This window comes from Chelonoidis abingdonii, chromosome 11, assembly GCF_003597395.2.
Source record: "Chelonoidis abingdonii isolate Lonesome George chromosome 11, CheloAbing_2.0, whole genome shotgun sequence".
In the NCBI taxonomy this organism is placed as follows: domain Eukaryota; kingdom Metazoa; phylum Chordata; order Testudines; family Testudinidae; genus Chelonoidis; species Chelonoidis abingdonii.
The window spans coordinates 49,541,008-49,568,537 of record NC_133779.1 but is presented as its reverse complement, the minus strand read 5'-3'; the positions used below and the strand labels follow the sequence as shown (position 1 = coordinate 49,568,537).

Sequence of the window (27,530 nt, the reverse complement as noted above, 5' to 3'; positions counted from 1 at the left end):
TGTGGCTGGAGTGTCCTTTGCGTGGGCTGCTAGGGGACATGGGGCAAACCAGCCTCAGAATAGGGCAGGGGCCAGCTGCCACCTCCCGCTCCAGGGGCTGGGCTGCCACAGGGATGAATCCAGCCCTAGAAGACTATGGTGTGGGCTCAGTCCTGGTGGTCTCATGGCCAGCGCCCAGCTGCCATCCCTGACTGCTAAGAGAGGGGGTTCCATGCACTACCGGGGCCCAACACATCCTGGCTTTTGGTTTCTGTGACCTTTCCCACCCGGTTTAGAGGGCAGACACTGGGTTCTGGGTCCTGCTGAGCAGGGTGTGTCGTCGATGGCTCAGCTGGGGAGCTTGGTTCCAACCTGCGCCTCTGGGAACCTGCTCCTCTAGGAGTTGATAACAGCTCCCCCAAAGGGAAGGGCTGGAGCCAGAAGGCTTGGGGGTGCTTCAAGACACCTCAGAGACTTCGTCTTCACTGCACCACCGAGCGCCACGCCAGCTAGCTGCAGCCCTAGCTTAGAGCCCCACTCAACTCAAGCTAGAGATGTGTGTGTGTGTGTGGATGGGAGGCAGGTTGGGGCAATGCAGGCATTATACTGTGAGCTAATGCCCCAGTGAAGACAAGCCCTGAGTACTTCTTCAGCCCCGGGCACTGCAGTGTCTCAGCACCTTGTGGTCGCAAATTGATTTGCATCCTGGGGTGGATAACAATGCGATAGGGGAGGAACAGAGACAGCAGGAAGGGGCTTGCCCCAGGAAGTCTCCAGGGAATTCGTCTCAGGTCACTTAGGCACCGTCCTAACCACAGGACCATCCCTCCTCTCTATGAACCATTTGTGGTGCAAGAACCAGCATTAACCCACCAGAAGCAGCACCCCTCTAGCAGCAGGGACTCACCGGCAAAGGGTTTGGTCTATTCACGTTCTGCTACAGTCACCAGCTAGCTGGGTCCTACAATATTTCAGGGGTGCTGATCTGCAGAGCTCCCAAAGCCAGCACCTTCCTCTTCACTTCCTACCCCACTCTTGGCGTGGCCTTTCCCCCAGCCTGCTCCCAACCTCACCCCAACAGCTGCCAAGGTTCAAAGGTAGGACAAGGGACAGGAAATGAGGAAAGTGGTGCAGGGAGGTCTAAGTGATGCAGGAGGTATTTAGTATAGACAACACCCTCCAGACAACTGCACTTTGCCCTCCTTGAGCACTCTTCAGCTGCGGATCTGAGAGTGCTTGATAAACATTCACTGCTGCGGAGGCTGAAAAACACAATGTTGCCAATGCTCACTGTGTTTGGTGTTTTCATTAAAGCCCCAGCTCCTGGAATCATGGGATTACATAAGCACCTCCGCTTTCTAGCTGTTTGGTCATACAGAAGAGTTTGAAACTATGACCTGAGTTGTGACCCCGAATGCTCTGAGCCCAGAACACAAATGAAAATAATTGAAATTAAAAAAAAATCATTGTTTTTAAGGCAGTCTCACAATTGTTTGAGGCCTGATATGTTTTTAAAGTGCTTTGGCCTGGCAGTAGGGGGAGATTAAGTGACTTGCCCAAGCTCAGGGAGCGAGTTGGCAGTCAAACTGCAAATAGAACCCAGGAGTCCTGGCTCCCAGTCCCCTGCTCCGCCCCGTTGGCCTCCACCCTAAGGCCACCGCTTTGCCCGCTCCGCAGCCAGCTGTGACAACGGGATTAAATGCAAAACGGGCTGGCGGCGGAGAGGGGGCGTGCGTAGGGCTGGCGGGGCAGCGCCCAGAAAAGGGCCCGGGCTCCTTTAAGACTGCGGCAAGTTTCAGCCTCTTCCCAAGACCCAGCGGGTCAGTTTCCCCAGGCGAAGTGGGGTGACCCGCAGCTGAGCGGAGCTGCCCCCCGGGAAGGAACCAGCCCCACCCGCCAGCACCTTGCGAGGGCCCCGCCCCCGCTGCATCCTCCCACCTGGGGCTGCCTCCTGCCGCGGCTGGGAGGCGAGTTTCTCCCGAGCCGCCTCGCCACGCAGGGTCCCCCCTGGCCAGCGCGCACCGGGCACCTCCCCTGCCATGGACTGAGCGCGCTGCCGTCTCCGCCGGGAGCTGGGACTGGCCCCTTCCCTGCTGGGGGGTTCACCCCCCCCTGCTCCCCGCTGGGGTTTTTTTATGGGGCAGCAAGAGACTCGACCATGTTATCGGGCTCCAAAAACTCCTTTAAAATCCAGCAGCACGAGCCGGGCCCTGCGGTGAGTGGAAAGGAGGGAGGGGTTGAAATGCTGGGGGGGGGGGAGAAGGGTGGTATGCGGGGGGGCTGCAACCATGTGCATGGTTTGGGGGGGCGGGACTGAGAGCCACTGAACCAAACAGGAGACCCTCCAGGATGGAAGGAAAAACTCCTTCAAACCAGGGGGGTGCTGGGGCACCCCCAGTCCCAGCACCTAGGGTGGCGGGGGGGGGTATGAAAAAAAGTTTATATGCGGCGTCTCCCACCCTGCCTGGGTCCTAGGGGTGTCTCCAGCCGGCGTTCTGGCTGTTGGAAGCAAAGTGATTATTTTTTGTGGGGGGGAATAGCATTGCCCCCTCTTTGTTTTGTAGCCTTGGTGTTAAAATTGCAGTGGTGGGGGGCTGCCGGGGACACGGCTCCTTTCGCCTCCGTCAAGCCCCCGGGGTGGGTGGAGGTGTTTCTTGCTCTCGGCACACCCCAAGCCTAGCTCCGGGTTTTCCAGCCAGCAGCCCCGCTCCCCGTGCGCCTGGCTGGCCGGGCTCGGGTCTTTCCGACGCCAAGCGCCGCGTGTGGTTGCCCGAAACTCGCTCATTTTTAGCAGGGCTGTTTACACGGTACATTCTGTCCTCGGCTTCGGAGCCTGGGCAGGGCCGCCCCCACCCCTTTCTGGGACCAGTTTTTGCGCTCTCCACTGGGCTGGTAACCAGGCGACTGGAGCCTTTTGTCCAAGGGGCTTTGTTCTTGCAAACTGCTCCAAACGGGGTGACCCCCCCTTTCTTCTTGACCCCCCAAACCTCCAGCGCGCCATGAGTTTGCGCAGCGCTTCTGTGGGGCTGGAATGGGTCAGCTGGCAGGGAGAGTTTGCCTTGCCTGCCCAGCTCTGTGCATTCCTTGCATAATACGACGATTGTTTTCCACCGCCGAGCAGAAATATGCTACGGAGGAGCCAAGAGCGCCCTGGGAGGAGAAACGGCGAGTCTTTAAAGACTCAAACAAGCCTCATTTGTTGTTTGTGTTGCACGGAGCCTTGGCCCAGGCCCCCCCTTCGGTGCTAGGCGCTGGACAAACACAACACTCAGCTCCTGCCCTGCCCCAAAGAGGTGACAATCTAAGTAGAAGGCAGGTGACCACAGGTGGAGACAGATACATGGGGGAGCAGGAGGAAATAATGAGACAATAAAGAGGGGTGATCCTTGCTGTGATTTCAAGGGAGGAGAAAGCCACTTTATAAAGGAGCGTGGGGACCCAGGTCTTGGTTAACCTTTTCAGTGCTCTGCACTGGGACTCAGGAGGCCTGGGTTCTGTTCCTGGCTCTGCTGGGTGACCTTGGGCCAGTTGTTTCCCTACTCTGTGCCTCAGTTTCCCCACTGGTAAAATCATACTGACTTCCTTTGAAAGGGCTTTGAGATCTACTCATGAAAAGAGCCAGGGAGTACAAGCTCTGTACTGGTACCTGTCAGTTAGGCCAAGGCTGTTCCCTATCTTGCTAAAGCTCTAAGATCTATCACCATCTTATCTGACTGAGCGCATCAGTCTTTAGTGGATTTAACCTCACAGCCCCCTGTAAGGCAGAGCAGTTATCCCAAATGGGGAAATTGAGGGACACAGAGGCCAAGTGACTTGTCCAAGTCTGTGGCACTGCAGGACCCCCGCTTCCTCCCATCTGTTGCTCAGTGCTTTAAATAAGTTTTTTTGCCACTCCTCTTTGGACTCTCTTCCATTAGCCCTCATGGGTAGGAAATTTAGCAATTTGCTGCCAGCTGTTCTCCCCACCCCAGGGAGAACCTCACATGGAATGAATAGATTGCTGACCCCTAACGTTTTGGTCCATGCTTGGAGGATGTCTCGCCTCCTGTCATGGCATAGCTGAGGGCTGACGAGGCACTGAGCCTCCCATATGCTCAGTGGTGTCACTAACCAGTTACTCAGGGCTGCTCTTTCACACAGTTTTTGTAGCACCTCATGTAAGACCTGCCGTGCTGGGTCAGGCCAAAGGTCCATCTAGCCCAGTATCCTGTCTTCTGACAGTGGCTGGTGCCAGGTGCTTCAGAGGGAATGAACAGAACAGGGCAATTAGTGAGTTATCCATCCCCTGTCACCCAGTCCCAGCTTGTGGTAGTCAGAGGTTTAGGGACACCCAGAGTGTGGGGTTGCATCTGTGACCATCTTGGCTGATAGCCATTGGTGGGCCTAGCCTCCATGAACGTATCTAATTCTTAACTTTAACCAGAGCTGTTTGCAACGGCTCTGATTAATGCAGCACAACCCCTAGTAAGGATGCAGTTATTCTATAAAGATGTCTCTGTAAATGTAGCTGAAAAAGCTATGCTGATATAAAACCCTTTTACACTGGTATTACTTTACTGTTGTAATGTAAAAAATAGACAGGTTGCAGCGTTGGAGAAATGCAGCCACTTCAGGGATGGAGGTTGGTAGCCAACAGCCAAGGGGAAGGGTGGGATCTGGTCCAAGAACACTGAAAGATTGTTGTTAAAAAGTCAGATTTAAAAAAAAAAACAAAAAAGACAGGAGAGAAGGGATCAGAGTCCTCCATTCGCCTGGCTGGGGCGCAATACAGGAATATCCAGACTGCTTTGTGCTGCAGTGTATCCTAGAGAAGGGAGCCTGGAGGTAGGTTTGCCCGGATTAGATTTCTACTAGTAAATGTTGATGAACGTCGATTTCTCCGTGCGCATGTGCCACCCAACAAAAAAATCTTTCCATGGCTGGTAATCAAAATGGACAGCTAGGCAAAGTAAGAACAACGTTGCTTGAGAATTTGTTAGTGTGATTTTTAAGACTGTTTATGTTGCATATTTTGAGATGTGATGTTGAATTTTTTTTTTTTTTAGTGGTGATAAAGCTTTAACTTTTTGGGGTCGTAGCCCCTGATGTCATTAAACAATTACTGCCTGACCCTCCTCCTGCCCATTGCCTGAGCCACATAATTTCACACACCTGTGAAAAATTATTGAAAAAAATTGAATTCTGCGAAGCGATTCTGGGAACAAGGTGTGTGTCCCTGTTCCATGTGTTGGGCAGCAGGTGTTAACAGAGGGGTTGCAGCAGATCTGTCTGCTTCAGGCTGGTTCCTAGCAACCAGGAGCTGGGCGTTAAAATGCCAGTCAGCACTGACTGGCCCCTCTTTCCGACAGCCTCAGAAGTGAGGTCAGACCCGATGATCTGGCCTTGCAAGCTACCAGTGGGCCATGGAGACAAAACTCCTCTCTCTGCCCTATAGGAGATCTCTCCAGGATCGGGCTGAGTTGGGTGGGAGTGCATCTGGGTGCGCACCAAACTTCCTCAGAGATTGCCAAGGTCCCAGGGGCTGTCAGTCTTGTCCCTTTCACCAGCAGTATGATCCCTGGGGCTGAGGGTGGTAAAGGTTTCTGGATTCTACATTTGCAGAGACTTTGACTTGCACTCTTTTGGGCCCTGAAGGTTGTTTACAGCTGCAAGGAGGTTTCCGGCTCGCTATCTGATCGAGCAGAGGAAGAGATTCTGTGGCAGTTCCACTTTGTTTGCTCTCTCGCTGCTTAACAAAAATGCCAGATAATCTTCGGTTGTGGTTTAGGTTTCAGGCAGTTTTGTTCCGGCTAATCTTTCCTCTATGTAGCTGATTCCTGGTAGCGTGGCACTAAGATCTTACTCTGCGCCCTTGGCTGGCATGAGCCTGCTGCCTTCAGTTGGTACTAGTGGTCAGGAGACTTTGGCTTGCTGAGAAGCTGGGGATTAGCCAAACCAGCATAGCCATGTGGCTAACTGAGAATTGTAGCTTTCAGAAGGGACAGACCACTGTGACCATCTAGTCCGGCCTCCTGTAACTTGTCCAGAATAATTCCTCAGCCAGATCTTTTAGAAAAACACCCCACCCTGATTTAAAAATGGTCATCTGTGGTGCCAGGACTCCTGGGTTCTATTCCCAGCCTTGGGAGAGGAGTGTGGGTTAAGAGGGTCTGTGGATCTATTCCCAGCTCTGTTGTGTGATGTTGGGCAAAATCATTTTAATTTCATTATGCCTCAGTTTCCCCATTGGTAAACTGCACTAGAAGGTGAAGTGATGTACCCAAGACCCCAGAAAGGAGTCAGGGTTGGAGATGGGACTAGAACCCAGGAATCTTGATCCCGTGCTCAGGCCACCCCCCCCCCCCACCCCAAGGCATCAGATTTTAAAAATATTGTTGCTTGGCCCTATTTAAACAACCACCACCACTGAACAGCCACTCGTGATCTGGGGCACAGGGAGGGGGAGTGACTTGCCCAAGATCACCCAGCAGGCTAGTGGCCAAGTGGGAAATAGACCCTTCCAGCTCTCCTGGGCCCTAGTCCACTGCACTATCCACTAGACCACGCTATCTCTTGTGCATGCCATGACCATCCTGCCATATGATTGTAAATAGAAGGGGGCAGAGTTTCCAGGTAAGAGCCACTGCTTGTAGATCCCAGTGTGGCCAACCCCAAGCATTCAAACAAAAATCACAAGCCCTGTCCCAAAATAATCATGAGATTGGCTTTAAAATCTCCTGCTTTTTAAGTCAATGTTTCGTTCCTTGTTCTTTGCCTCCTGGTTTCAAACTCTTTAGAGATTGTTTTGTTGCTTTTTTTTTTTTTTCCCCCCTGCAACCACCAGGCCAGGAAACTTCCTTTCATTCACAAATAAAAGCTGAGATGCTCAGGACTCCAGGAGTTGGGGCTTTAAGAAATATACCCCATAGAATCCCAGAGGCTGGCCACTCTGAGATCCTTGTGACTGGCTGAGCCTTGTGCTGTTGGAGCGGATGGGGTCAGAAGTCAGGACTGCAGACGGGAAGAAATAATTAACTAGTGGCTTGGGTTAAATATTATTTGCTTTGCAGCACCCTAGTTAGGGCCCCATTATACGGACCTAGGCTAAAGAGAGCGCCCCTGCCCCATTGACCGTGAAAGTTGCTGGCTGGTTCTCCAATGTCTGTGCATTGGCCCACAGGAAAGAAAGTTTTACGTCCGGCTAACAGCGATCTGTTCTCTTTCTTTACAGCTGAGAGGTCCAAAGTCCTCTGCCATGAACAGCAGGAGAAACAGGAACTGCCAGGCTTTCCCATGTATCCCAGGTATCCCCGCTGGCTACTGGGGAGCGAGTGGCTTGTGTTTTCAACCCCCGGTTGGGTTTCCTTGTGGTTCGAATAATAATTCCTAGCTCCAGGTTAGCGCTTTGACGCTGCAGATCTCCAAGGAGCTCAGTATCACAATCCCCATTTGATAAGGGGGGACACTAAGGTGCAGAGCAGAGCAGTGCCTCACCCCAGGTCACGCGGCAGAGCTGGGTGTAGAACCCAGGTGTCCAGAGTCGTCACAGGGCTCTAGCCGCTAGGCCGTGCTGCTGCCGAGCACCGGACAGGAGCGGTAGCAGTGGTGGGCAAGGCTCCCCGCTGGCCTGTGCGTGTGACACGCTGGTGACCAGACCTTCTGTGAGCACCCTGGGCAGGTGGAGGAGCCCTTCCTATCCTGGCCGCCGCCACTTCACAGTTGTTGCTGCGACTGGGCCTGGCACTGCAGGGTCCAACAGCTGCTGGATCTGCTGTTGGCCCAGGCTCCCCCGGGGGTGTGTGTGCGCCAGGACTCCTGGGTTCCCTCCCTGGCTCTGGGAGGGAGGCAGGCCTCCTGGAGTATAATGAGTGGAGAGCAGAGAAGAAGGATGGTCCATGGGCTTGGACACTAACCGAGAACTGGGTTCAGATCACTGCTGTGCCCTGGATGACCCTGGGCAAGGCCCTTGGCTTCCCTGTGCCTCAGTTTCCCACTTGGACAATCAGGATAACAGCACTGCCCTGCCTCCCTGGGGGTGTGCATGAGGGCTGATCTATTGAAGTATGAGTGCTCGGATACTACGGAGCTTTAGTATCTTTTATAAAAAATCACTGAGCTGGGCCCAATCCTGGTTCCTTCCTCCTTAAGAGCCTGTTACTCTTGCTCCTTGTTAGAGGCATGAAGGGTTAAATCGGGGCTCCGAGCAGCAGCTGTCTGAAGGCATTTTCTGGCTAGGATAACGAGCTGCAGGCAGTGGCCGGAGCAGATGCTTTGCTGAATTTGTGAGTAGCAAAGAACAGCTACAAAGGCACCTGTTATCCAGGCACTTCCCTTTCCTGCCCAGCATGAGGGGCAGGGACCCCGCTCCACTGGCCACGCTGCCTGCGCTAGGGGAACTCGAGCGGGAGTGGCTCCGTGTTTGGCTTTTCTAGCTAGGCTCTTTAGCAGGGACTGGGTGCCCAGCTGCTCTGTGATGCCTGCACGCGTTGACGTTGAGGGGGGACAGTGTGGTCTGGTGGGTATAGCAGGGGACTGGGCGCTGGGACTCCTGGGTTCTGCGCCCAGCTCTGGGGTTGGAGTGAGGCCCAGTGGTTAAAGCAGGAAGATGGGAGTCAGGACTCCTGGGTTCTGCTTGTACTAGAGGGTCACACAGGTCACAGCTTCTGCAGGCTGAGCTCATTGTGCACACCAGGGGCTGTTTGCATCCCTTCATTCCCCCCCCCCCGCCCCAGCTCCTGGTGTGGACCATCCCATCCCCCACTATTTCAGGGACTCACTATAACCTCCGGCCAGGGGCTCTATGTGCCCCCCATTTCCCTCCCTGCCCCATGCTGGGCGCTCTGTGTGCCCACTTTCCCCACATGCAAGGATCCTTGGTCAAGAGACCCCCCCACCCTTGGTTGTGAAACCCCCTAGCTGAGGATCAGTTGTTCTGAGCGCAGCCTCCATTTTTCCCTGTCCAGGCATTCTGTGGGGCAAACCCTTTTCCCCGCAGTTCTGCTTGTCGTCGCTTGCGGGTACGATTCGCTGCCTGTTCTGGAACCTGCTTCGCAGCAGCGCTGAGCTGCAGCCGCTCCAGCTGCAGCCCCCTGAGGATCAGGCCTTCGGACCTAGACACTGAAAGTTACACCAGCTTATAGCTGTGGGCACAAAGCCCTTCTGGTCTGGTTATGGCCAGGCTTGATGTCCCATCCTGAAAGGTCCAGATTGTCCTCTAGGGTAAATCCACCTGCTTCCTCTGCAGTCCACAGAGCTCCATCAGTTTACGCCTGGGAAGGATCTGGCCCCTCGGTGTGCTTTTCACCCCTGTGGCATTGCACGCCCCTAGCCCAGTCTCTCTCACAGCTCTGTGTCACTCCCCAGCCAGCCCTGGGCTCCTGCCTCTGGCTCCCTCATTTCCAGTGCCCCGAGGAGCCGGTTTCACTGGTCATTCCAAACCACAGCATTCTCCCAGCTCACCCTGACCCCTTCCTCTTGCTGCCCCCACACTGCAGGGGAACATGTCCTGGAAGCGGCAGCTCACGTGAGGAAGATCGTCCGCTCCAGGGATGGCGAAGGATCCGTCCTGGGCACACTGTACTGCACCAACCTGAGAGTTGCCTTCGTGCCAGAGCCAGCCCCTGGTGACACAGTGGGGGTGAGTTGGAGGGGGCCTGGCGGGGGCCGGGACAGTGCCGGCAGCCACTTGAATTGCAGCCCTGATGCTCTCTGGAAAACACGATCCTCCTGGCCCGTCAGAGCCCCTTGGCTGTGGTGCCAGGGTGGGTCCCTGGTGCCAGGTTCTGCGAGCGGGGTTGGTGAGTGGGGATGATCTCTGAGCGTTGCTCCTTTCTTGCATAGGCCCCTCGCTGTTCCACTTGCCTGCATAGTGAGCACGACATGGCCCTGCCCTGCATCGGGAGGCTGGTGGCAGGTAAAGGGGGGCAGGAGGGGCCACCATTACATTCCACCTAATTAAGCCGTGTCCCTTCCACCACTGTGACGAGTTTGGTGGCTCTCAGCCCGTGTGGCTCACTGCCTCCATCCCGGCATCCACCCCCCGGCTGGGACTGTGACCCCCGCATGGGCCGGCCCAGTGGCAGAGAGGCCAAGGCCTGACCATGGCGAACCGACTGCCCCCTTACCTTTGGGCAGGGCTGGGGCCATGGCGCCTTGGTGGGGGTGTGTGTGCAGGAAGACTTGCCCATGCCGTAGGTTGCAGGGGCGCTCTTGGAGTGAGCCGTGTGCTCTTTCCCTAGGCTTCCTCATCACCAGGGGAATCCTGATAGGCCGTTATCAGCTACCCCCACCTACCCCCGGAGCAATCTCCATGGAGCTGCCCTGGGGGCCAAGCCTTCCCTGGGGGCCGAGCCTGATGCTGATTGTTGCCTGGCCTCCTGGGTCTAAGCCCCATTCCTCCACCTGGTTTTCCCCTGCAGTGAACAGCTTCACCAAGGCCAAGGTGCTGACGGCCAGCTCTACCCTCAAGTTCATCCCGGAGGAGCTGGTCCTCTACTGCCGGGACTTCAGGGTGCTGCGTTTCCGCTTCTGCAACAGCGGCTTGGAGTCCCGGGCTTGTCAGGTGAGCAGCTACCATTGCAGACAGGGGCACCCGCCTCGCAGACCCTCTCCGGCCGGCGATTCCCAGGGTCCAGCGGCTCAGGGCTTCGAGACCCTCGGATACGAATGGGCACCTCCAGCGGACTGGCTCTGAGCTGGACCCACTTGGGACTCTGGGGCTGGGCACACCAGGAGTTGTTGCTCTGTGTTGCTTGAGTGGGAGGATGGGGCCCTCGGGGTTGGTTGACCCCTTGGTGTGGGGTCTGGTGGATTAACACAGGACTAGGTGCCAGGAATCCTGGATTCAGTTCCTAGCACCAGGAGGGGAGTGGGATGAAGCTGTTTAGGGGGAGGCGAGGTCCTATTCCGGGCCCTGCCGCTGACTTTGGGCAGGGATGTCCACACTGCTCAGCGCAGGTAGGCAGACTCGTGCTAGCCCTGCTTGAGCTCCCTTGCTAAAAACAGCAATGGGGGCATTGCAGCCGGAGGGTGGCTCACAGCCAGGGGCTGGGCGGGCTTGGACTCTGGCGATTAGCCCAGGCCACAGCGTCCATGCTGCTGTTTACAGCACGCTTATGAGTGTCTTCCCCAGGCTAGGAGCGGCACCGCCCAGCTGCAGGGCAGATCCAGTCTGCGTGACCTGTAGCACGATACTTCATTTCTTTTTTCTTTACCGAGGTCTGATTCCTGAGGAATCTACCTCCCACAGGGTCAGAGCCGCAGAACCCTGGGCAAGGCAAACTGCACCCTTCCCTCCCCGACCCCTGTCTAGCCATCCTCTGATGCTCTGAAACACCCAGCGTCCCCAGCTCTCGTCTCTGCCTTAGCTGGGACCCGCCAGCAGCTGCTCCCAGCTCCCATTGACTTCACTGAGAGTTGTCAGCTCAGCTCCTTTGAAAACCCAGCCTGTCACCCCCTGCCCAGGAGAGAAGCCCCCCTGAGCAGCAACGTTCAGATTCAAAGCTTGGGGCGGGGTTTCCGCTCCAGAGGGCTTGGCTGGGGTCCCGTCACGACCCTTCTGTTCTGCTGTCTGGCTCAGCGATGGGACTGCAGCTGCAGTGACTTGCACTGGCTATTTGTCCTGGGCTACAAATCTCCGTGGGTCAATGCCCTGCTGGAGGCCTTCCTGTATCCCCATCCTGGCAGCATACTTTCTGCTCTCCCATTGGCACCCAAACCCTGCCCACAGCCCCAGATGCCTTGAAGGTCCCCTGCTGAGGTGCCCCCTTTGCTGCTGTTTTCCAGGTGACGCTGGCCATTGTGCAGGCTCAGGAGAGCAGCAGCGCCAGCGCGGGAACATGGTACGACACTGGCGCTATAAGGAACCTGGGTAAGTGGCATCTACGCTTGGCATGTAGCTCTACCTCCCAGGCCCTGGCAGCTTGAGGGGCCCATCCCTGGGGTGGCTGGACCCACAAGGTGTTTCCCCGCTCGTCTCTGACAGCCATTCCTCCTGTGCGGCTTCAGAGAACGCCTGGCTGAGCACGGAGGAGTCGTCGTCCCCCTCGACGCTGCTCTTCGAGAGGCCCTGTGACTGGGAGAAGGAGCTGAGGCGGCTCGGGGCTGCTGGCTGGAGGGTCAGCCCCGTCAACGAGCGCTTCGACATGGCCACCAGGTAAAGTGTGACCCAGCTGCCAGTCATCGTCCATTCCCCCCCCCCCGGTCCCCCCAGGCATGGAGGGGTCGGGGGGTGAGTTAGATCCTCGTGGATAGTTCTAAGCCCGGCCCACGGCATTTGAGTGTGTTACAGCCAGAGGCAGCGGAAGTGCCCTAAAAGTGAGGGGGCCACAGGTGCCTAAACTGTGGCCCCACCCCCCCATGCCATCGTGCCCTTGTGCTTCCAGTTCCCCCCAAGGCCCCACCCCATGCTCGCTCCTCTCCCTCCCCCATCACTCGCTCTTACGGCTGGTAAAAGATGGGAGGGCCCTGTCCCCTCCCTCCCAGCACCCGTGGTCACAGCCCCCCGGGTGCACTCCAGTAATTGCTATGGGAAGGCCCTCGGGCCCCCTTTCTTCAGCGGGTTCGGTGCTCAGCCCTCGGCTACAGTCCCAGGTCCGTATCGATGGCCCCTACCGGGTTGAGCATAACCTCCGGGAGCATGTGGCTTCCTCAGTTCGAACCATGTTTCACTCCCAAAGGCAGGGATGGTTGGGGCCGAGAAGTCAAAATCTCAAACTTTCCTTGAACTGGAAAAACTTTTAGTTTCCTTCCGATTTCAACCCTTTAACTTTTTTGTTTTACTCGCATTCGCTCAAGTTTATAAACCAAACGGGGCTTTGAACCGGAAAACTGGAATTCCTCATCTTGCAAATATCAAAACGAAACATTTTGACAACTTTGGAGCTTTCCCCCGAATGATTTTGATTCACAAAATGAGCCAAATCTAACCACCTTTCATGCGGAAAGCTCCGGGTTTCAACAAACTGATGCTTTCTGGGCAAAATCCTTTGGCTGTCAAATTCCCGAGAGCTGGAAAGCCTCTCCGGGGAAAGCTGATGGGAGCTCTCTTCTAGCATGTGTGGGAGGGATGCTGGCTGTGGGCCAGCAGACCCTGAATTCTCTTCTCCGTCTGTGCGTGTTAATGTGGGATGGATCCGGGGAAGTCTTGTTAGTTGTGGGAGTGGCAGGCACCCTGTCTACAATCCAGCATTAGAGAATGGCCTTGTAATAGGGAGATCTGCCTCCTTTAAGGGCCAGGGGCCATCTAGCCCTGTCTGACAATCAGATCTGGTGAGGAAGGGGCAGGTGATTCCTATCAAGGTCTGAGAGTGCTCGAAGGGGGAGCTGTGGGAAGGAGGCAGGTGCTGGAGAGGCCTCGAGGGTCCCTCATCCCACTTTGGTTGTAAGGTTTGTGTGCAACACCTGAACAGGCTTAGGGCGAGGCGGGAGTGCTGCCTGGGCTAGGGAGATGGGCTGGCAGCCCTCCACACGTGCTCTGAGCCGGTTCCTTTCCAACTCCGCTTCCTCCTGCAGCCTCCCCAAGTACCTCTGGGTCCCCAGCAGGCTCCTGGACAACGAGCTCAAGAGGGCCTTCGGCCACTTCAATGCCAGGCGCATCCCGGTGAGCGTCTCCTGCCCTGGGAGCAGGCTGTGAGCTGCTGCCTTGGGCAGGGGAGGGTGGTTCCTAACAACCTCACCAGGTTCTGGGGACTACACCACTCCTGAACCAGCCAGGGAGGGAAGGCTGAGGAGGGAGGGTCTCCACCAGGTTGTTTGGTGGGGGTGTATCACAGAGCCAGCTGGGGGAAGGCAGGTCCCTGGAGCTGGGGGGAGAAGAGGAAGGTGGAAGACAAGGCCCCAGGGCACGGGGCTCTGGTGTGTGCAGTGGAGAGCCTGCAGCCAGTGGAGTTTCATTTCGTTCCGTTTCCCTTTATCTCCCCAGAGGCTGTGCTGGCATCACCCGGGAGGCAGTGACCTGCTGAGAGCCGCCGGCTTTCACGCCGATTCAGACCCCGAGAAGGAAGACGTGAGGTATGATCCTTGAGGATGTGGAAATGGGACTGTGCTGCTCCAGCCTGGGAGCTCAGGGGAGCTGGGGTGGAAGACTCCCAAGGAAAACTCAGCTGCTTTAGGGAGAGGGCTCAATAGGGGGCACTCTCCCCTTACAGTCAGTGCTGACCCCAAAGCCCCAGTACAGTACTAGGGGGCGCTGTGCTGCAGGGAGCTGGGTGGGTGGTGTAATGGGGGTGCTGTCCCCAAAGCCCCACTGTGGCACTAGGGGGTGCTGTGCTGCAAGGAGCTGGGTGGGTGATGTAATGGGGGTGCTGTCCCCAAAGCCCCGTACGGTACTAGGGGGCGCTGTGCTGCAGGGCTCCGTAACCCAGACCGAAACAGTGATTCCACCTCCCCGGTGCGGCTGCGTTTCTCCGTAGGTCTGTGGAAGCGCTGATGCTCGCTGGCCACGCCCAGTGCGTGATAGTGGAGACAACCGCCGACCTGCCCAGCCCTGCAGAGATCCAGCTGTCTTACCTCAAGCTTCGGGCCCTCTGCCTTCCTGGTGAGACCCGGCCTCAGCCCTGGAGCTGAGATCCCTTCTCAATAGGAGTCGCTCACCTGAGCCTATGCCTGGGGAATCCCAGACGGTAACTAACCAGCTCTTCAGCTGGGAGAACCTGGGCAATCTGGATTGGATCCCACTTGGGAATCATAGGGCAATTGCATTGTGCAGAAGGTCAGACTAGATGATCATAATGGTCCCTTCTGACCTTAAAGTCTATGAGTCTATCACTAGTTTGTATCTGATGCACCTGTGCTGGATTTCCAGTTTCCTCTCCATTGCTCGAGTTGCTTGTCTAGCTTCACCATTGTCATAGTCTCGATGCTGTGGGTTATATCCTCCCAATCCCCTGGCAGGTGGGGAGGTATTAGCCCTGCTTTAGAAGGGGAAAGGGAGGCACAGGGAATTACATGATTTGCCTAGACTGGTAGTGTAACCCCAAGGCTGTCACTCCCCTCCTGGAAGTGGCTGGCCGTTTGACGCAAGAAAGTGATTGCAGAGCCATTAGCTGTGAACGGGGGAGGTTCCGGACGACTAGAAAAAGGCTAATGTAGTGCCCATTTTTAAGGGAAGGAGGAGGATCCGGGGAACTACAGGCCAGTCAGCCTCACCTCAGTCTCTGGAAAAATCATGGAGCAGGTCCTCAAGGAATCAATTCTGAAGCACTTAGAGGAGCGGAAATAGTGATCAGGAAACAGTCCCAGCATGGAATTTTCAGCCAAGGGCATAGTCTATGCCTGACTCACCTCATTCCTTCTATGAGTAGATAAAACTGGGTCTGTGGATGAGGGAAAAGCAGTGGATGTGTTTTATTCCTTGACTTGTAGCAAAGCTTTTGATACTGGTCTTCATCAGTAGGTTCTTGGGCCAGCAAGTGTAAAGTAGTATGGCTTGGATGATTGTACTATAAGGTGATAGATAGCTGGCTAGATTGTCAGGGCCCCAACGTGTTAGTGGATCAATAGCGGATCCGATGTCAATCGGAGGCCCCAAGGGCTCGGTCCTGGGCCAGTTTTGTTCTTTCAATATCGGTTCATTAATGATCTGGAGGAAGGTGTGGACTGCACCCCTCAGGCAAGTTGCGAGATGACACTAAAGCTGGGAGGAAGTGGTAGATACGCTGGAGGGTAGATATGCGGATTACAGATGGGACCTAGACAAATTTAGGAGGATGGGCCAAAAGAAAACCTGATGATGTTCAACCAAGAACAAGTTGCAGAGTCCTACACTAAGACGGAAGATCCGTTCACGGTTAGCGAGACTAGGGACGATGCGGCTAGAGGAGCAGTTCTGCCAGTAAATAAGGACCTAGGGTTACAGTGGCTGATAGAAGCTGAATATGAGTCAACAGGTGTGCCCTTGTGCCAGAAGGCTAACGATTTTGGGCGTGTATAAAAGGGCATGCGCAGCAGATCGTAGGATGTGATTCATTCCCCTCTATTCAACATGGTGGTGGAGCCTCAGTCTGGATACTGTGTTCCAGTTTGCCCACACTCGAAGAAGGATGTGGAAAAATTGGGAAGAGAAGTTCCCGCGGAGGCAACAGAAAATATCGTAGGGCTGGAGCGCCACATGAGTTTTATGAGAGGAGGCTGAGGAGACTGGTGTTTAGTCTTGCAGAGAGAAGGAACTGATGCGGGGGAGGTTTGATAGCTGTTTTCAACCACCTGAAAGGGGATTCCAAAGAGGATGGCTCTAGACTGTTCTCAGTGGTACCTGATGACAGAACAAGGAGCAATGGTCTCAAGTTACAGTGGAGGAGGTCTAGGCTGGCTATTAGGAAACACTGTTTCACAAGGAGGGTGGTGAAGCACTGGAATGGGTTACCTAGGGAGGTGGTGAAATCTCCTTCCTTAGAGGTTTTTAAAGTCAGGCTTGACAAAGCCCTGGCTGGGATGATTTAGTTGGGGTTGGTCCTGCTTTGAGCTAGATACCTCCTGAGGTCCCTTCCAACCCTGATATTCTATGATTCTAAGCCACAAACCAGGCCTGAGCACAGTCCAGCACTGGTCGAGAGGCAGATGGGACTGGAGGGTCTCTTCCTTTGTCCCCTCTCTGGGACAATTCCTGACCTGCCACAGAAAGGGCAGCCCAAAGGAACTGAGGAGACCTGGGTTCTGTTCCCATCTCTGCCACAGGCTCCATCTGATCTGGGTGAAGTCACTTTACCTCCTCTGTGCCTCATTTTCCCTGTCTGACCGGGGATAATCGCCCGCTCCCTGCCAAGGGGGTGGTGAGGATTAAAATCCAGTAACGATAACATGGCGCGACGTGGAGGGAGGCTGGATAAACCCCTCTGCAGCCAAGGTAGTAATTCGGCGTGGCCTCCTTTCAGACTCCTCTGTGGCCGATGAGAAGTGGCTCTCTGCCCTGGAGGGGACGCGCTGGCTGGAGCATGTGAGGTGAGAGCTGCCCTCCTATACGCTGACACCTTAAATCCAGGCACGTGGCCCCTACAGAACATCTGGCAGGGAGTGCGGTTGGGTAACCACCATTCCTCTGTAGGGAGCTGTCCCCAGCCAGGGGGGTGGAGCTCTGTGGGGGGAGTGGCTTGCAGGACCGTGCCTGGCAGGATGAATTTCAGATGGTGCTGGGGGTTGAGGGGGTCCTTTGCTTCCCATTGGCTGCAGAATCTTCATAGTCAGTAATGACCCCTCTCCTTGCAGGGCTTGTGTGAGGAAAGCGTGCGAGGTGGCTGCCCTGCTGGCAGAGAGGTCCTGCTCCATCATGCTGCAAGGTAGAGTCAGTCGTTCCCTCCTCTGGCCTAGACACAGGCTGGATGTCCTGAGGCTGGGCCAGGTGTGGGGTGAGCCTGAGAGGGGAGTAAGCAGCTGGGGTGAGCTGGGTACAGGCACTGTGATGCCTCCTGGGAGTACCCAGGGCTAGGAGGCACCTCGCTACTACCTGTCCTTTGCGTGAGGCAGGCTTGTCTCCCCGACCCCACCAATCACAGGCATTGCAAGCACTCCCCTCTAGTCCTAGGCTGTGTGGGCCCTGCTGTCGCTCTGTTGGCTAGCGATTGGCACACCGACTATCTCCGTGGAGGGTCCAGCCCCGGTGCACTGGTCACTGGCAGCATTCACCGACTCTCTGCTCCCAAAGAAGCAGCACACCCTGACTTCCCAGTTCTCACTCAGATCACCACTCCGCTTACCACACAGCGCTTAGATCTGCTTCTGGTGAAACCAAGGCTGGGTTTCCATGGCCAAGCCCAGAGATGCAAGGAGTAGCAAATGGCAGTAAACAAATGGTTACACCTCACAGCAGGCATTCTAGAGCTCCTCCGAATTAACAAAGTCTTCTCCTGTCTCCTAGAGCAATGCTCACCCCAAATCCTTGCAAGACTTTACAGCTGGGGTCCAGCTTGGCTCCTAGGTGAAGGACCCAGTGCCATTTCTTTGCATCCCCAAGATATGTCAGCTGCACCCTTTGTCAGACACCTCCCATCCCCCCAACTGTTTGTTTCCTCTTGTAGATTTCACAGTTTCTAATTTCCTCACTGGCTCACTATGCAAATAGGTCTCCAACCTGTTGCATACAATACACAGTAGCCAAACGGTCAGGCAGGGAAATAAGTGTCTGTTACCTCCTGGTGACCTGCCTTAAGTCCAAGCCTTTAAGAACGTAGTTTTCAGATCCCTAACATGCTAAATATTATCCATCCACCCAGTTCGCAACTACTGTAAAGACCAGTGGGTGACTGGTTCTTGGTAGAGACCTCACATGTCACCCTTGGGTGAACTATTGTACGTATATCTGATCCCTGGGAAACCCTATGCAACCCCTGTGCCCTCTGCCTGTTGGCACCAAGGGGTGCCTGGATTACAGGCTCCATGCTGGCCAATGGGCGGGCTGACTGGCTCTGGGAATCTGGGACAGATAGAGGTTCATTGAGTGGGTCCCAATCCAGATCCTTGTGGGACATCACAAGAGCTACCGCTGATCAGCCTTGGCGTTGGGAGCTGCAACAGAGAGGTCTGTGCACAGTGGAGCCATGACACTCTTCTTGACCCCTAGCTGAGGTCTCTCACTGTCTGTACCCTTCCCCCTCAGAGTCAGACGACCGGGATCTGAACTGCCTGCTGGCGTCCCTCATCCAGGTCCTGTCGGATCCCCACACCCGTACTCAGTCTGGGTTCCAGAGCCTGCTGCAGAAGGAGTGGGTGGTGGCAGGGCACCCCTTCCTCCAGCGCCTCAATCTCCTCCGGGACAATGACCGTGAGGAGGTGAGTCTCAGATCACGCATGGCTTTGGCTTGATGCCTGGCCAGAAGGGGGGTGCTTGAGAGTGATGGGAGTTCTACCAGCCTGGCGCAGGTGGCACCGGGGTGTCGAATAATCTCCCAGCACGTGAGCTGTGCTCCGAGCACAGCTGGCTGGGAGCGTGGCTCGACGGCTGTGCAAAACTGAGAGGGTTCCCTGGACAGACAGTTGCCTTCCCTCCTCCCCCTTGGGTCGGTGGGACACCTGACTCAGAAAGCGGCTCTGATCCAAGCATTCCCAGCTTCTGCCCTGCCCAAGCACCCTGGGCTCTGGATTTCCCTCTGCCGCCAGTCATGTCAGAATCTGTTATGGTGGGCTGGGACCAGGGGGCTGAGTGGGAGCAACTGGCTGTGGAGGCAGCAGCTGGGAAGGTGCGGGGATGGCTGGGTAGGAATCGGAGGTAGCTGTGGGGTCAGACCCAAACCCAAGTGACCCCCCTCTAGGATTTATCCAGTGGGAGACTTCATTTTCTTGGCTCAGGTTCCACTGTTGTGGTGGGGACCTCTGCTGGGCAGTCTGTGAATGACACCGGTACCGGCCCAGGCTGGAGTCTGGTGGGGGCAATTAGCCACCAGAGTGGCTGTTTGGAGCTTTTTGCATGGGGATTGTTTGGGCTCTTGCCGAAATACTCACTCTAGCTCAGCTGCAAGCTAACGGGTTCAGTGGAGGAGTCGCTGGGCGATGTTTTCTGGCCTGTGCCGGGCAGAAGTCGGCTGAGATGGCCTGGTGCTTCTGTGCTAGCCTGGATGCTCTGGATTCCTTGGTCCGATTCTCCGCTCTGTTGTCGGCTCCCTCTCTACCACAGTTCCTCATCCGTCCAGTGGGATAATGGCCCTGCTCTGCTTCCCAAGAGCTGTGGGGATAAATGCACTGGAGATGGCGAGGCGCCTAGATGCTAAGGAGCCAGAGATGGAACACAGATCGTTTTTCTCCTGTGTGGGGGCAGGGCCTGAGCTCAGATCCCCAGGGCAGGTTGTTCAAGCTGCCCCGGTCAATCGCAGTGTTGCCGTGAGCAGTTTGACAGTATCTCCTTTCTGGGTCAATCTCTGCAGCATTGCTGCACGGTTGGTCAGCAGCTGCTACTTTCCACCCCAGAGGCAGCTGCTTTTCAGTGGTGGGAGAGCGATCACTGTGCAGCATTGCTACAGGTTGTTTCAGGAGGTGCTCTGTCCCACCCCAGAGTTGCCTGCATTTTTGCTGTTTCCTCAGGGAGGTACTTTTTTTTTTTTTTTTTTTTTCCCCCCCCCCCCCCCTCCCGCCCCCGTCTCTTAGTCTCCGGTGTTTCTGCTTTTCCTGGATTGCGTGTGGCAGCTGCTTCAGCAGTTCTCAGCATCCTTTGAGTTCACAGAGACATACCTGATAGCCCTCCATGACAGCAGCTACATACCCTTCTTCAGCACCTTTCTGTTTAACTGCCAATGGGAGAGAGATCGCAGGAATCGGGTGAGTCCAGCATGGAGCCTCCCAGCTACAATGAAACACTCAGCTGCTCCACAGTCACTGCCTCAAGCACTATCCTACCACGGGTGGAGAAGGGGGAAATCCGGTGCTGTGGTTAATGCATGGCCTGGGAGTGCGGACTCCTGGGTTCTATTCCCAGCTGGGAAAGTGAGGTATGGCCTGGAGCAGGTAGTTGGAGGACAGGACTCCTGGGTTCTATTCCCAGCTCTGGGAGGGAGCAGAGCCTAATGGTTAGAACAGAAGACTGGGAGACAAGACTCCTGAGTTCTTCTATTCCTGGCTCAGTGCCTGACCTCAGGTGAATCAACTCTCTCCTTTGTGCCTCAGTTTCCCCACCCATCGAACAGGGTGGGGCTCGTGCTTCTCTTCCACCTCTGTGAAGCGCTTTGAGATCCTCAATGAATAACATTCTCCTCAAAAGGCCTGCTCCTGGCCCAGCCTCAGTGGGATATGGAGTGCAGCCTCTCGTGGGGGTGGGAGTAGGGGTAGGGAGCGAAGGGATATGGGTGTGCGGAGACACCGCTCACGCTCCCTGTCCATCCTCCAGCACCGTGCCTCCAACCAGATCTACGCGCCCGTCAACGGTTGGCGGGAACCCCCTCCCCTGGAGATCCTGCAGAAGGGTGGCCGCCTGGCGAAGGAGAGAGGTGGTCCCTACTTGCCCACCATCTGGGACTGGGCGCTGCGCTACACCGCCCAGCAGAGGGCGCAGTTCAGAAATCCCGCCTACGCCAGAGGCAGCGGCAGCACCACTGTTCCAAATGGCAAATCTGCCCCACTAGGGGGCGATAAGGTGAGTGCGCTGGGCTCCAAACACTGGGGGGGGGGGGTACTAGGAGCAATTTGGGGGCAGGGAGTGTTGCCTAGCGGTCACACCATGGGGCTGTAGGAGTCAGGACAGCTGGGTTTTCTTGATGGCAGCGAGGCCTTTCTGAGCCTCAGTTTACTTTTCCTGTGTCATTAGTGGAGCTGGCAATAGAACCCAGGAGTCCTGAAGTCCCCAGTCGACGCTCTCTCCTAGGCAGGTTCAGTAAAGTATCCTGCTGTGGGTGAAGCAGATTTCCCACCCCGTTTTGCTGCTGGGTTTTACTGTCATGGATTTCCCCCCACCCCGGCACTATCTCTCTCTCCCTCCAGCTTGAAGCTGCCTTGTCTGGGAGCGGCACTATGTACCTGTTTGCCAAGGGAGCCCTCTCGCCGCAGACCCACCTCTTCCCCTGGAAGAATGGCTCGCTTTCCAAAAAGGGCTGGTGGCGGGCTCAGTCCTCAGAGAGCCTCAGCGAACAGGACCGGTCCTTGAGGAGCAGTCCCAGTGGCTGCCCCCTGCAGCCTGAGGGGCTGCTGCTTCCTGCCTCTGTGGGCCCCCTGATCCGGCTCTGGAGAAGGTGTTACCTGCGGGGGAGCCAGGAAGTTCAGGTAACGCTGGCACCAGGGACATTAGCAGACAGGGTGGCTGTGGGGTTAAGGCTCTGAGCTGGGACCCAGGAGCCACTTCTCTGCTCTACCGCAGACTCCTTGTGCTTCCCACTGCTATTGGGTGGAGCAGCATAGCCTAGCAGACAGAGCACTGGCCTGGGACTCAGGAGATCTGGTGGCTGTTCCTGGCTCTGCCACTGATTCTCTAGGTCACCTTGGGCGAGTCATCTAGTTTCTCTGTGCCTCAGTTCCCCTGTGTAAAATGGGGATAATCCTGCCCTGTTTCACAGGGGGTTGTGAGGATAAATACGTCATTAGTGGTTTCATGGGGTCTGATACCACAGTGATGAGTGTCCAATTAAAAACTGTAGATTAGTAGCAAATTACCTCTCTGTCGAATCTGGGTGTGGGGACAGGCCAAGGATGGTAATGAAGATATACTTTGTGTGTCTCCTTTAGGTAGGTCAGTATTAATACCCCCTTGTGCAGAGGGGTAAACTGAGGCAAAGTGAAGGTGGCACAACAAGTCAGTTGCAAGAGAACCCGGGAGTCCTGATTCCTGTATTAATTCTTGTTACGAGGGCGCCTGGAGAGCAGAGCCCTGTTGTGCTAGGTGCTGTCTGAACAGATAACAGAGAGGGTCCCTGCAGAATAGAGCTGGGCCCAGTTTTTTAGATCCAGGGAGGCTGCAGCTGACCCAGCTGGGGGGTGGGGCATAAGTACACAAACATCGAAGAAACCTCTGGAAAGAGGGACCCATAAATAAGTGGTCGATGATGCCTTGTCACTTTCGGTTTCCTTAAAGATTGTGATTAGAAACAGACTTCCCTGGCTGAGCCTCCAGAGCACTACTGCACACTGGCCATTCGCTAACTACTGAGGTGCTCCCTCTCCCAGCACAGCCTGCCGAGGGCATCAAATGTTCCTGGACATAGGTGTTAGAACGTAGCACGGCTCTCTGGGGGGCAGGGGAACATGGCTCTGGTTTGGCCACTGGCATGGCTTAGATCTCATTAATGATCTCAATCCGCCTGAGCCGGAAGACTCAAAATCCCCGGCAGCTGGCCAGTGGGCTCGTGCCAGGCCTGGCTGCTCCGGTGATTTGTGTAAAATACTTTGTTAGTCTGTATGGGAAAGGCTCAGGGCTGGAACAACTGGAGGGGCATCGGTCGAGCAAGGTGTATGGCAGGGACCGCAGGCCTGGGATAGCAGCATCTGCTGCAGGTCAGGATAGACAGGTATTGGTGGGTCTGCACCAGGCACCCAGCCTGCTGCAGGATGGAGGGGCATGAGCAGAGCTGTGTTATCTGCCCGGATTGTTCCAGCCAGGGCTGACTCGGGTTAGGATACAGAGCTGTGCGGGGAGCTCGTCGGGTCCCCCTCAAGCCCTTGCACTATATTCGAGTCTCTCACTCGCCTCGTCACCTGCTCCAGGGCCTGGAGCTCACACCTAGCTGCTGCACGTGCTCCCGGTGTGGACTCAGCCAGCCCTGAGCCACCCTGACTGTCTGTCTCTGACTCTCCCCATCAGCGGGGCCTCTTTGCCTCCACGCTCGGTGAACTCGCGGAGGAACTGGACCTGCTTCGAGGGCGACTGACAGGCGAGGGGACCTGCTAGGGTGCCTAACCATGGCAGCACGCAGAGCCCTTCTCGCCAGCCGCCTGAAGGCGAAACACCCCGAAGACTGGACAGCCTCGCGTCCCTGCTGCGATGCTGGAGATGGGAGAGTGTCCCAGGCAGAACTGGATCTGTCCGCTGGGCCAGTGGACTAATGGGGGGGACCTGGGTTTGTAGGAACAGCTTCAACGGACTTTGGGCCCTGCTGTTCCTCCTGATGTGGGGAGCTGCCTGTCCTTTTGTGGCTTCAGGAAAGGGAACCGGGCAATCCCGTCCCATCTAAAGGGCTTGCTCCCACTCACGCAGCTCAGGGTGGTGGGTGCCCAGATAACCCTGGCTCCTCCAAGTGCTACCTCCTCAAAGTCAGGCCCAATCCCAGAGCCCCCGCCCGGCCCTGAGTCTGGTTAAGACACTCCCCGCCCCCATGCTGGATGTTTTGGCTAGGGTTTGGATGGTGGGGTCTTGACGGGAACCGAACAACTCCAGTGTTCTCCAGCGCTGCTTGGCAAAACCTACAGCATAGGATTCTGTTACTGCAGGCTTTGGGGTAGGCACTCTAGGGTACTGGGTCCAACTGCTTTTGCTGCTGCTCAATCTGAGTTGTATCTCTCTCCATTCTCTGATCTTTCATGCACCTTCACCCTCCTCACTCCCACAGGATGACTTACTCAGCTGATGAGGCTGGCTCATTCGCGTACCTCCCCCAGAGGTGGAAGGGCATGTGGGTGGAAGGGCAAGCGAGGGTTAACCTGCCGCTGCCCATGCCGTACCCATCCCCTGGGTTATTGCTGGCCTCCGATCTCCAGCACTGTCAGTCTGGCACCTGTTCCTGAGCGGCAACTCTGCAAAGCTCGTAACCCCTTGCCTGGATTCTCTAAGTGACCCTTTCAGTCGAGGCTTTTGAAGCAGGAGGAGAGGGGAAAATAATTGAATCTTTCAGAAGCGGAGCGGGAAAAAGGGAGCAAGAGAACCCCGTCCTCAGTAGATTACGGGGAGCCCTCATGAGCTCCCATCTCCGGGCAGGGCTACGCTACAGTCTTGCATCGGCAGTGGTGCTGTAGTGCTGCTGGTGAAGACGTTCTAAGCCTACAGAGAGCTCTCCTGTCAGCCGCAGGGCGGGTTAAGGTCGATATAATGACATTGCTCAGGGATGTGAAAAATCCACCCCCCTGAGCGACATGGTTAGAGCAGAGTGTGTAATATAGACCTGGCCTCTGATCTGAAAGCTGCCGTGCGGCGTCAGAGCTGGATGCACTTGGCGCTGTCCTGCTAGCAATGTGCTGGGGCAGCTCTTTGAGGCGGTGGGCATGTCCCGGCTCTAGATACTTACTGTGCTACCTCCAGAACTTGCTTTCTAAGCCTTGGAGTTCAGGTCTTCACTGGAGAGTCCCCGGAGGGCGGGATTGTCGGGATCTGGAGCTTAGGGACTCTTGGCTGAACAATATACCCAGCTGTGTCTCTGCCAATCATCTGGGCAGCATGTAAGTTGCAGTCGCATTGGCAGGCGCCTGGTAAGGGCAATTTTGGTAACGTGTGGTCCCAGGAGCCTGTGTCCTCCATTACCACCCTTGAACAATGGCAATTCTGCTCTCAGTAGATTGGACCAATCCGCTCAGTAGTTTCTCCTACAGCATGTTTCCAACACCAGCTTAGGGGGTACTGCTGCAGGGGTAGGAGCCTCTCCTATCTGCCATCACGGCAGACCTAGGTCAGGTTACCACCTGATGCCTCTGAGGAAGGGAATGGTGGGTCGCAGCCAGGTCCCCATTAAACACGCATCTGTGTCCCCCCCAAAGCTCCGTCTTTCCTGCTCTGTGGCTCCCATCTTGATACATGCAATGGAGTGGGAATGGGCCTTGTTCTCACCTTTCCCAGTGCTCCTTATACATGGAACCTCAGCCCTGGATTATGGGGCTGGGGTTAGAGGGAGGGCAGTTTGCCTGGGCTGTACCCAGCTTGGAGGCCTTCAGTTTCCAGGGCTATCCCACTGGCATCTCTCTCTCAAGCTGGGTGAGGAGAAAAAGCTGAAGGCCACCTGCTCCAGTCATGGGCTGCTTGTGGCCTTAAGTCAGAATTGTCGTTGCTTGTGTGTTTTAAATCTGAATTGAAAAGTGGATGCTGCAGATCGTGGGCCCTGCATGTCAGGGAACTGTGCTTTCAGTCTGAGCTCCAGCTTTTCACAGGCCTGACTCACAACTCGGTCACTCACCACTCCTTCCACTTCATAGCCAGCCTTCTTGGGCTGAGACTTTCATCTCCAAGGGGGGAGTGGGATTTGGAACCCAGTCTCCCTTCTCACCCTGCCGAATTCACATCCAATTAGTTAACTTCACCAGCCATGCTTGGGCATTAAAATCAACAGGAGTCTTTCCGTTGGCCCCAATGGGCATTGGATTCAGGCCCTTGTGAGGGGGATGGAGGAAACCCTTTGATGGGAGACTTGCTGCATCTTTCAGGTACCTACAGATGCATGACTGCTGTACCCGGATGGCATCATGCTGCTTTGTCAGTGTTTATGGACACTGGGGTTTGCACAGTTCCTGTATGCTACTTCTTTTCGGCCCTGAGATTTGAGTGCCTACTTTGTATATCTGTCTAACAGCAATGAGGAATAACAAAGATTATTTTTATTGGCATTTGTAATATCTCTTGGGGCGATATTGGAGATGTTTGTTTTTTGTTGAAAAATTTATATTTTATATTAAAAAAAAAACAACCTCTGGTTCTAACATTAGTAACTCACAGGAAATGGCTTATTGTATAAGCTAAAGTGTTAGACAAAACTGGACGATACACTTTTATATGTGTGTGTTTTTTCTTACACCCACACACAGAGGGATTGGAAGCTGCCAAGTTCCAGGGTAGGGTTACCCTGGAATCCAAGTATTGCAACATGGGTAGACATGCTGGCATGGCTAAGAGGAGTAGTGTAGATGTGGTGGCATGTGTCAGCGTGGACTGTATGGGGACCCTGGGTATGTGGGCTAGCAATGCATCTACTTGGCAATTTTGAGCCATGCTTGTGCAGATAAAGCTAGTGCAGGTACGTCTTCCCATGCACTAATCACACCTAGGATTGCAAGCTAGACCTACCCATGCTGCATGTGTTACAGCAGAGGGTCTAATCCAGCTGTGATCTTAGCTTACGAAATTGGTACTGTTCTCTGTGAAACTGTGGAATTGTTGGTGTAAGAGTCCTAGAACTTTAGGGCTGTCAGGCCCTGGGAAAGAACCAGGACTGTTATCTGATGAGTATGAACAAAGTACTTCCTCCAGAACAGCCTCATTTCTTTTTACGTGCAAGGTTTCAAGACCAGGAGGCTCTGGACTTACCTTGGAAGAGTCCTTTTCCTGCTGGTTACTCCTTTATAATAACTTGGGTTTTTTTGTTTTTGTTTTTTTGTTGTGTGTTTAAATCTTAGTGCTAATGGCACATCTACATAGAAGCATTTTGGAGACCAGAACATTAGGGTAACTCGGTGCAGATCACACATTCCCGGTGACATGAGGCATGAGTTAAGTGGCAATCCAAACAAGGGCATTTTTTTTTCTATTCTGTATATTTTTGTAGTGACATTTCTATTTAAGAGCTCATTAAAGTGCAGTATTTTTAAATGCAGAGTGGCTGGCTGTGAGTTGAATGGTATGCTCTAGTTAAACTAACAGTTGGGGGGAGAGGGCACTAGATCCTAGAATCATAGGGTGACACTCTAGCCTATGTTCTGCAGGAGCGTAGACTAGATTATCCTAATGGGCCCCTGTGCTTTTAAAATGTATGAATCTAGAAGTTGAGATTGTCTGTCTTCTATAAACTAATCATATAAGAGCTAGTGCTTATAAGGTGCTTCATTGCAGTGGATCTCAAAGCATTTTACAAAGGAAGACAGTAATATCATCCCCATTTTACATATGGGGAAACTGAGGCACAGTGGAGCAGTGATTTGCCTAAGGTCACGCAACAAGCCAGTGGCAGGACGAGGACTAGAACCCAGATTTCTTGAGTCCTTGGTCTGGGCTCTCTCACATGGCTTATGGAGAAGCAGCATGGTTCAGGTGCTAGGATGCTGACCTAGGAGGCGGGAGAGCTGGGACCTATTTGTACCTCTGCCAATGACTTGCACAAGATACTTTTATTGCTATGTGCCTCAGTTCCCCTAATGTAAGATTGGAATACTGATCAGAAGGTCACTATGTAAAGCACTACTGAGAAACCATTACCTCACAAAGAGCAGTAAGATCCTTCCCCGAGCAGGCCTGACCCCCGAGATGCAAAAGGACT

The 27,530-nt window shown here is 54.9% G+C and overlaps 1 protein-coding gene across 2 annotated transcripts; it reads left to right on the top strand.

The window, feature by feature from the left end:
* Positions 1-1,753: 1,753 nt before the first annotated feature.
* MTMR11 (myotubularin related protein 11) lies at positions 1,754-23,669 on the top strand. 2 transcript variants are annotated; one of them, XM_032792205.2, is made up of 17 exons: positions 1,754-2,194; positions 7,190-7,262; positions 9,453-9,595; positions 9,799-9,871; positions 10,377-10,519; positions 11,743-11,827; positions 11,965-12,112; positions 13,471-13,558; positions 13,880-13,968; positions 14,370-14,494; positions 16,830-16,896; positions 17,161-17,231; positions 18,548-18,720; positions 20,029-20,199; positions 20,765-21,010; positions 21,355-21,633; positions 21,728-22,368. In XM_032792205.2, exons 1-17 carry the CDS (start codon positions 2,138-2,140, stop codon positions 21,863-21,865), a joined length of 2,169 nt encoding a protein of 722 aa, XP_032648096.1. In that variant the 5' UTR covers positions 1,754-2,137; the 3' UTR covers positions 21,866-22,368. The 2 variants fall into 2 exon arrangements, with proteins under 2 accessions (XP_032648096.1, XP_032648097.1); XM_032792206.2 differs by lacking the exon at positions 21,728-22,368 and adding an exon at positions 23,165-23,669 and having other exon boundaries at positions 1,756-2,194.
* The last annotated feature ends 3,861 nt before the right edge of the window (positions 23,670-27,530 follow it).

What these genes read in the sequence shown, in the direction of transcription:
- MTMR11 (XM_032792205.2), top strand. Translation starts at nt 2,138, where the DNA reads ATGTTATCGGGCTCCAAAAACTCCTTTAAAATCCAGCAGCACGAGCCG. An exon ending in TCAATGCCAGGCGCATCCCG is followed by an intron (nt 13,559 to 13,879) that starts GTGAGCGTCTCC and finishes TTATCTCCCCAG; the next exon opens with AGGCTGTGCTGGCATCACCC. An exon ending in AGAGAGATCGCAGGAATCGG is followed by an intron (nt 20,200 to 20,764) that starts GTGAGTCCAGCA and finishes TCCATCCTCCAG; the next exon opens with CACCGTGCCTCCAACCAGAT.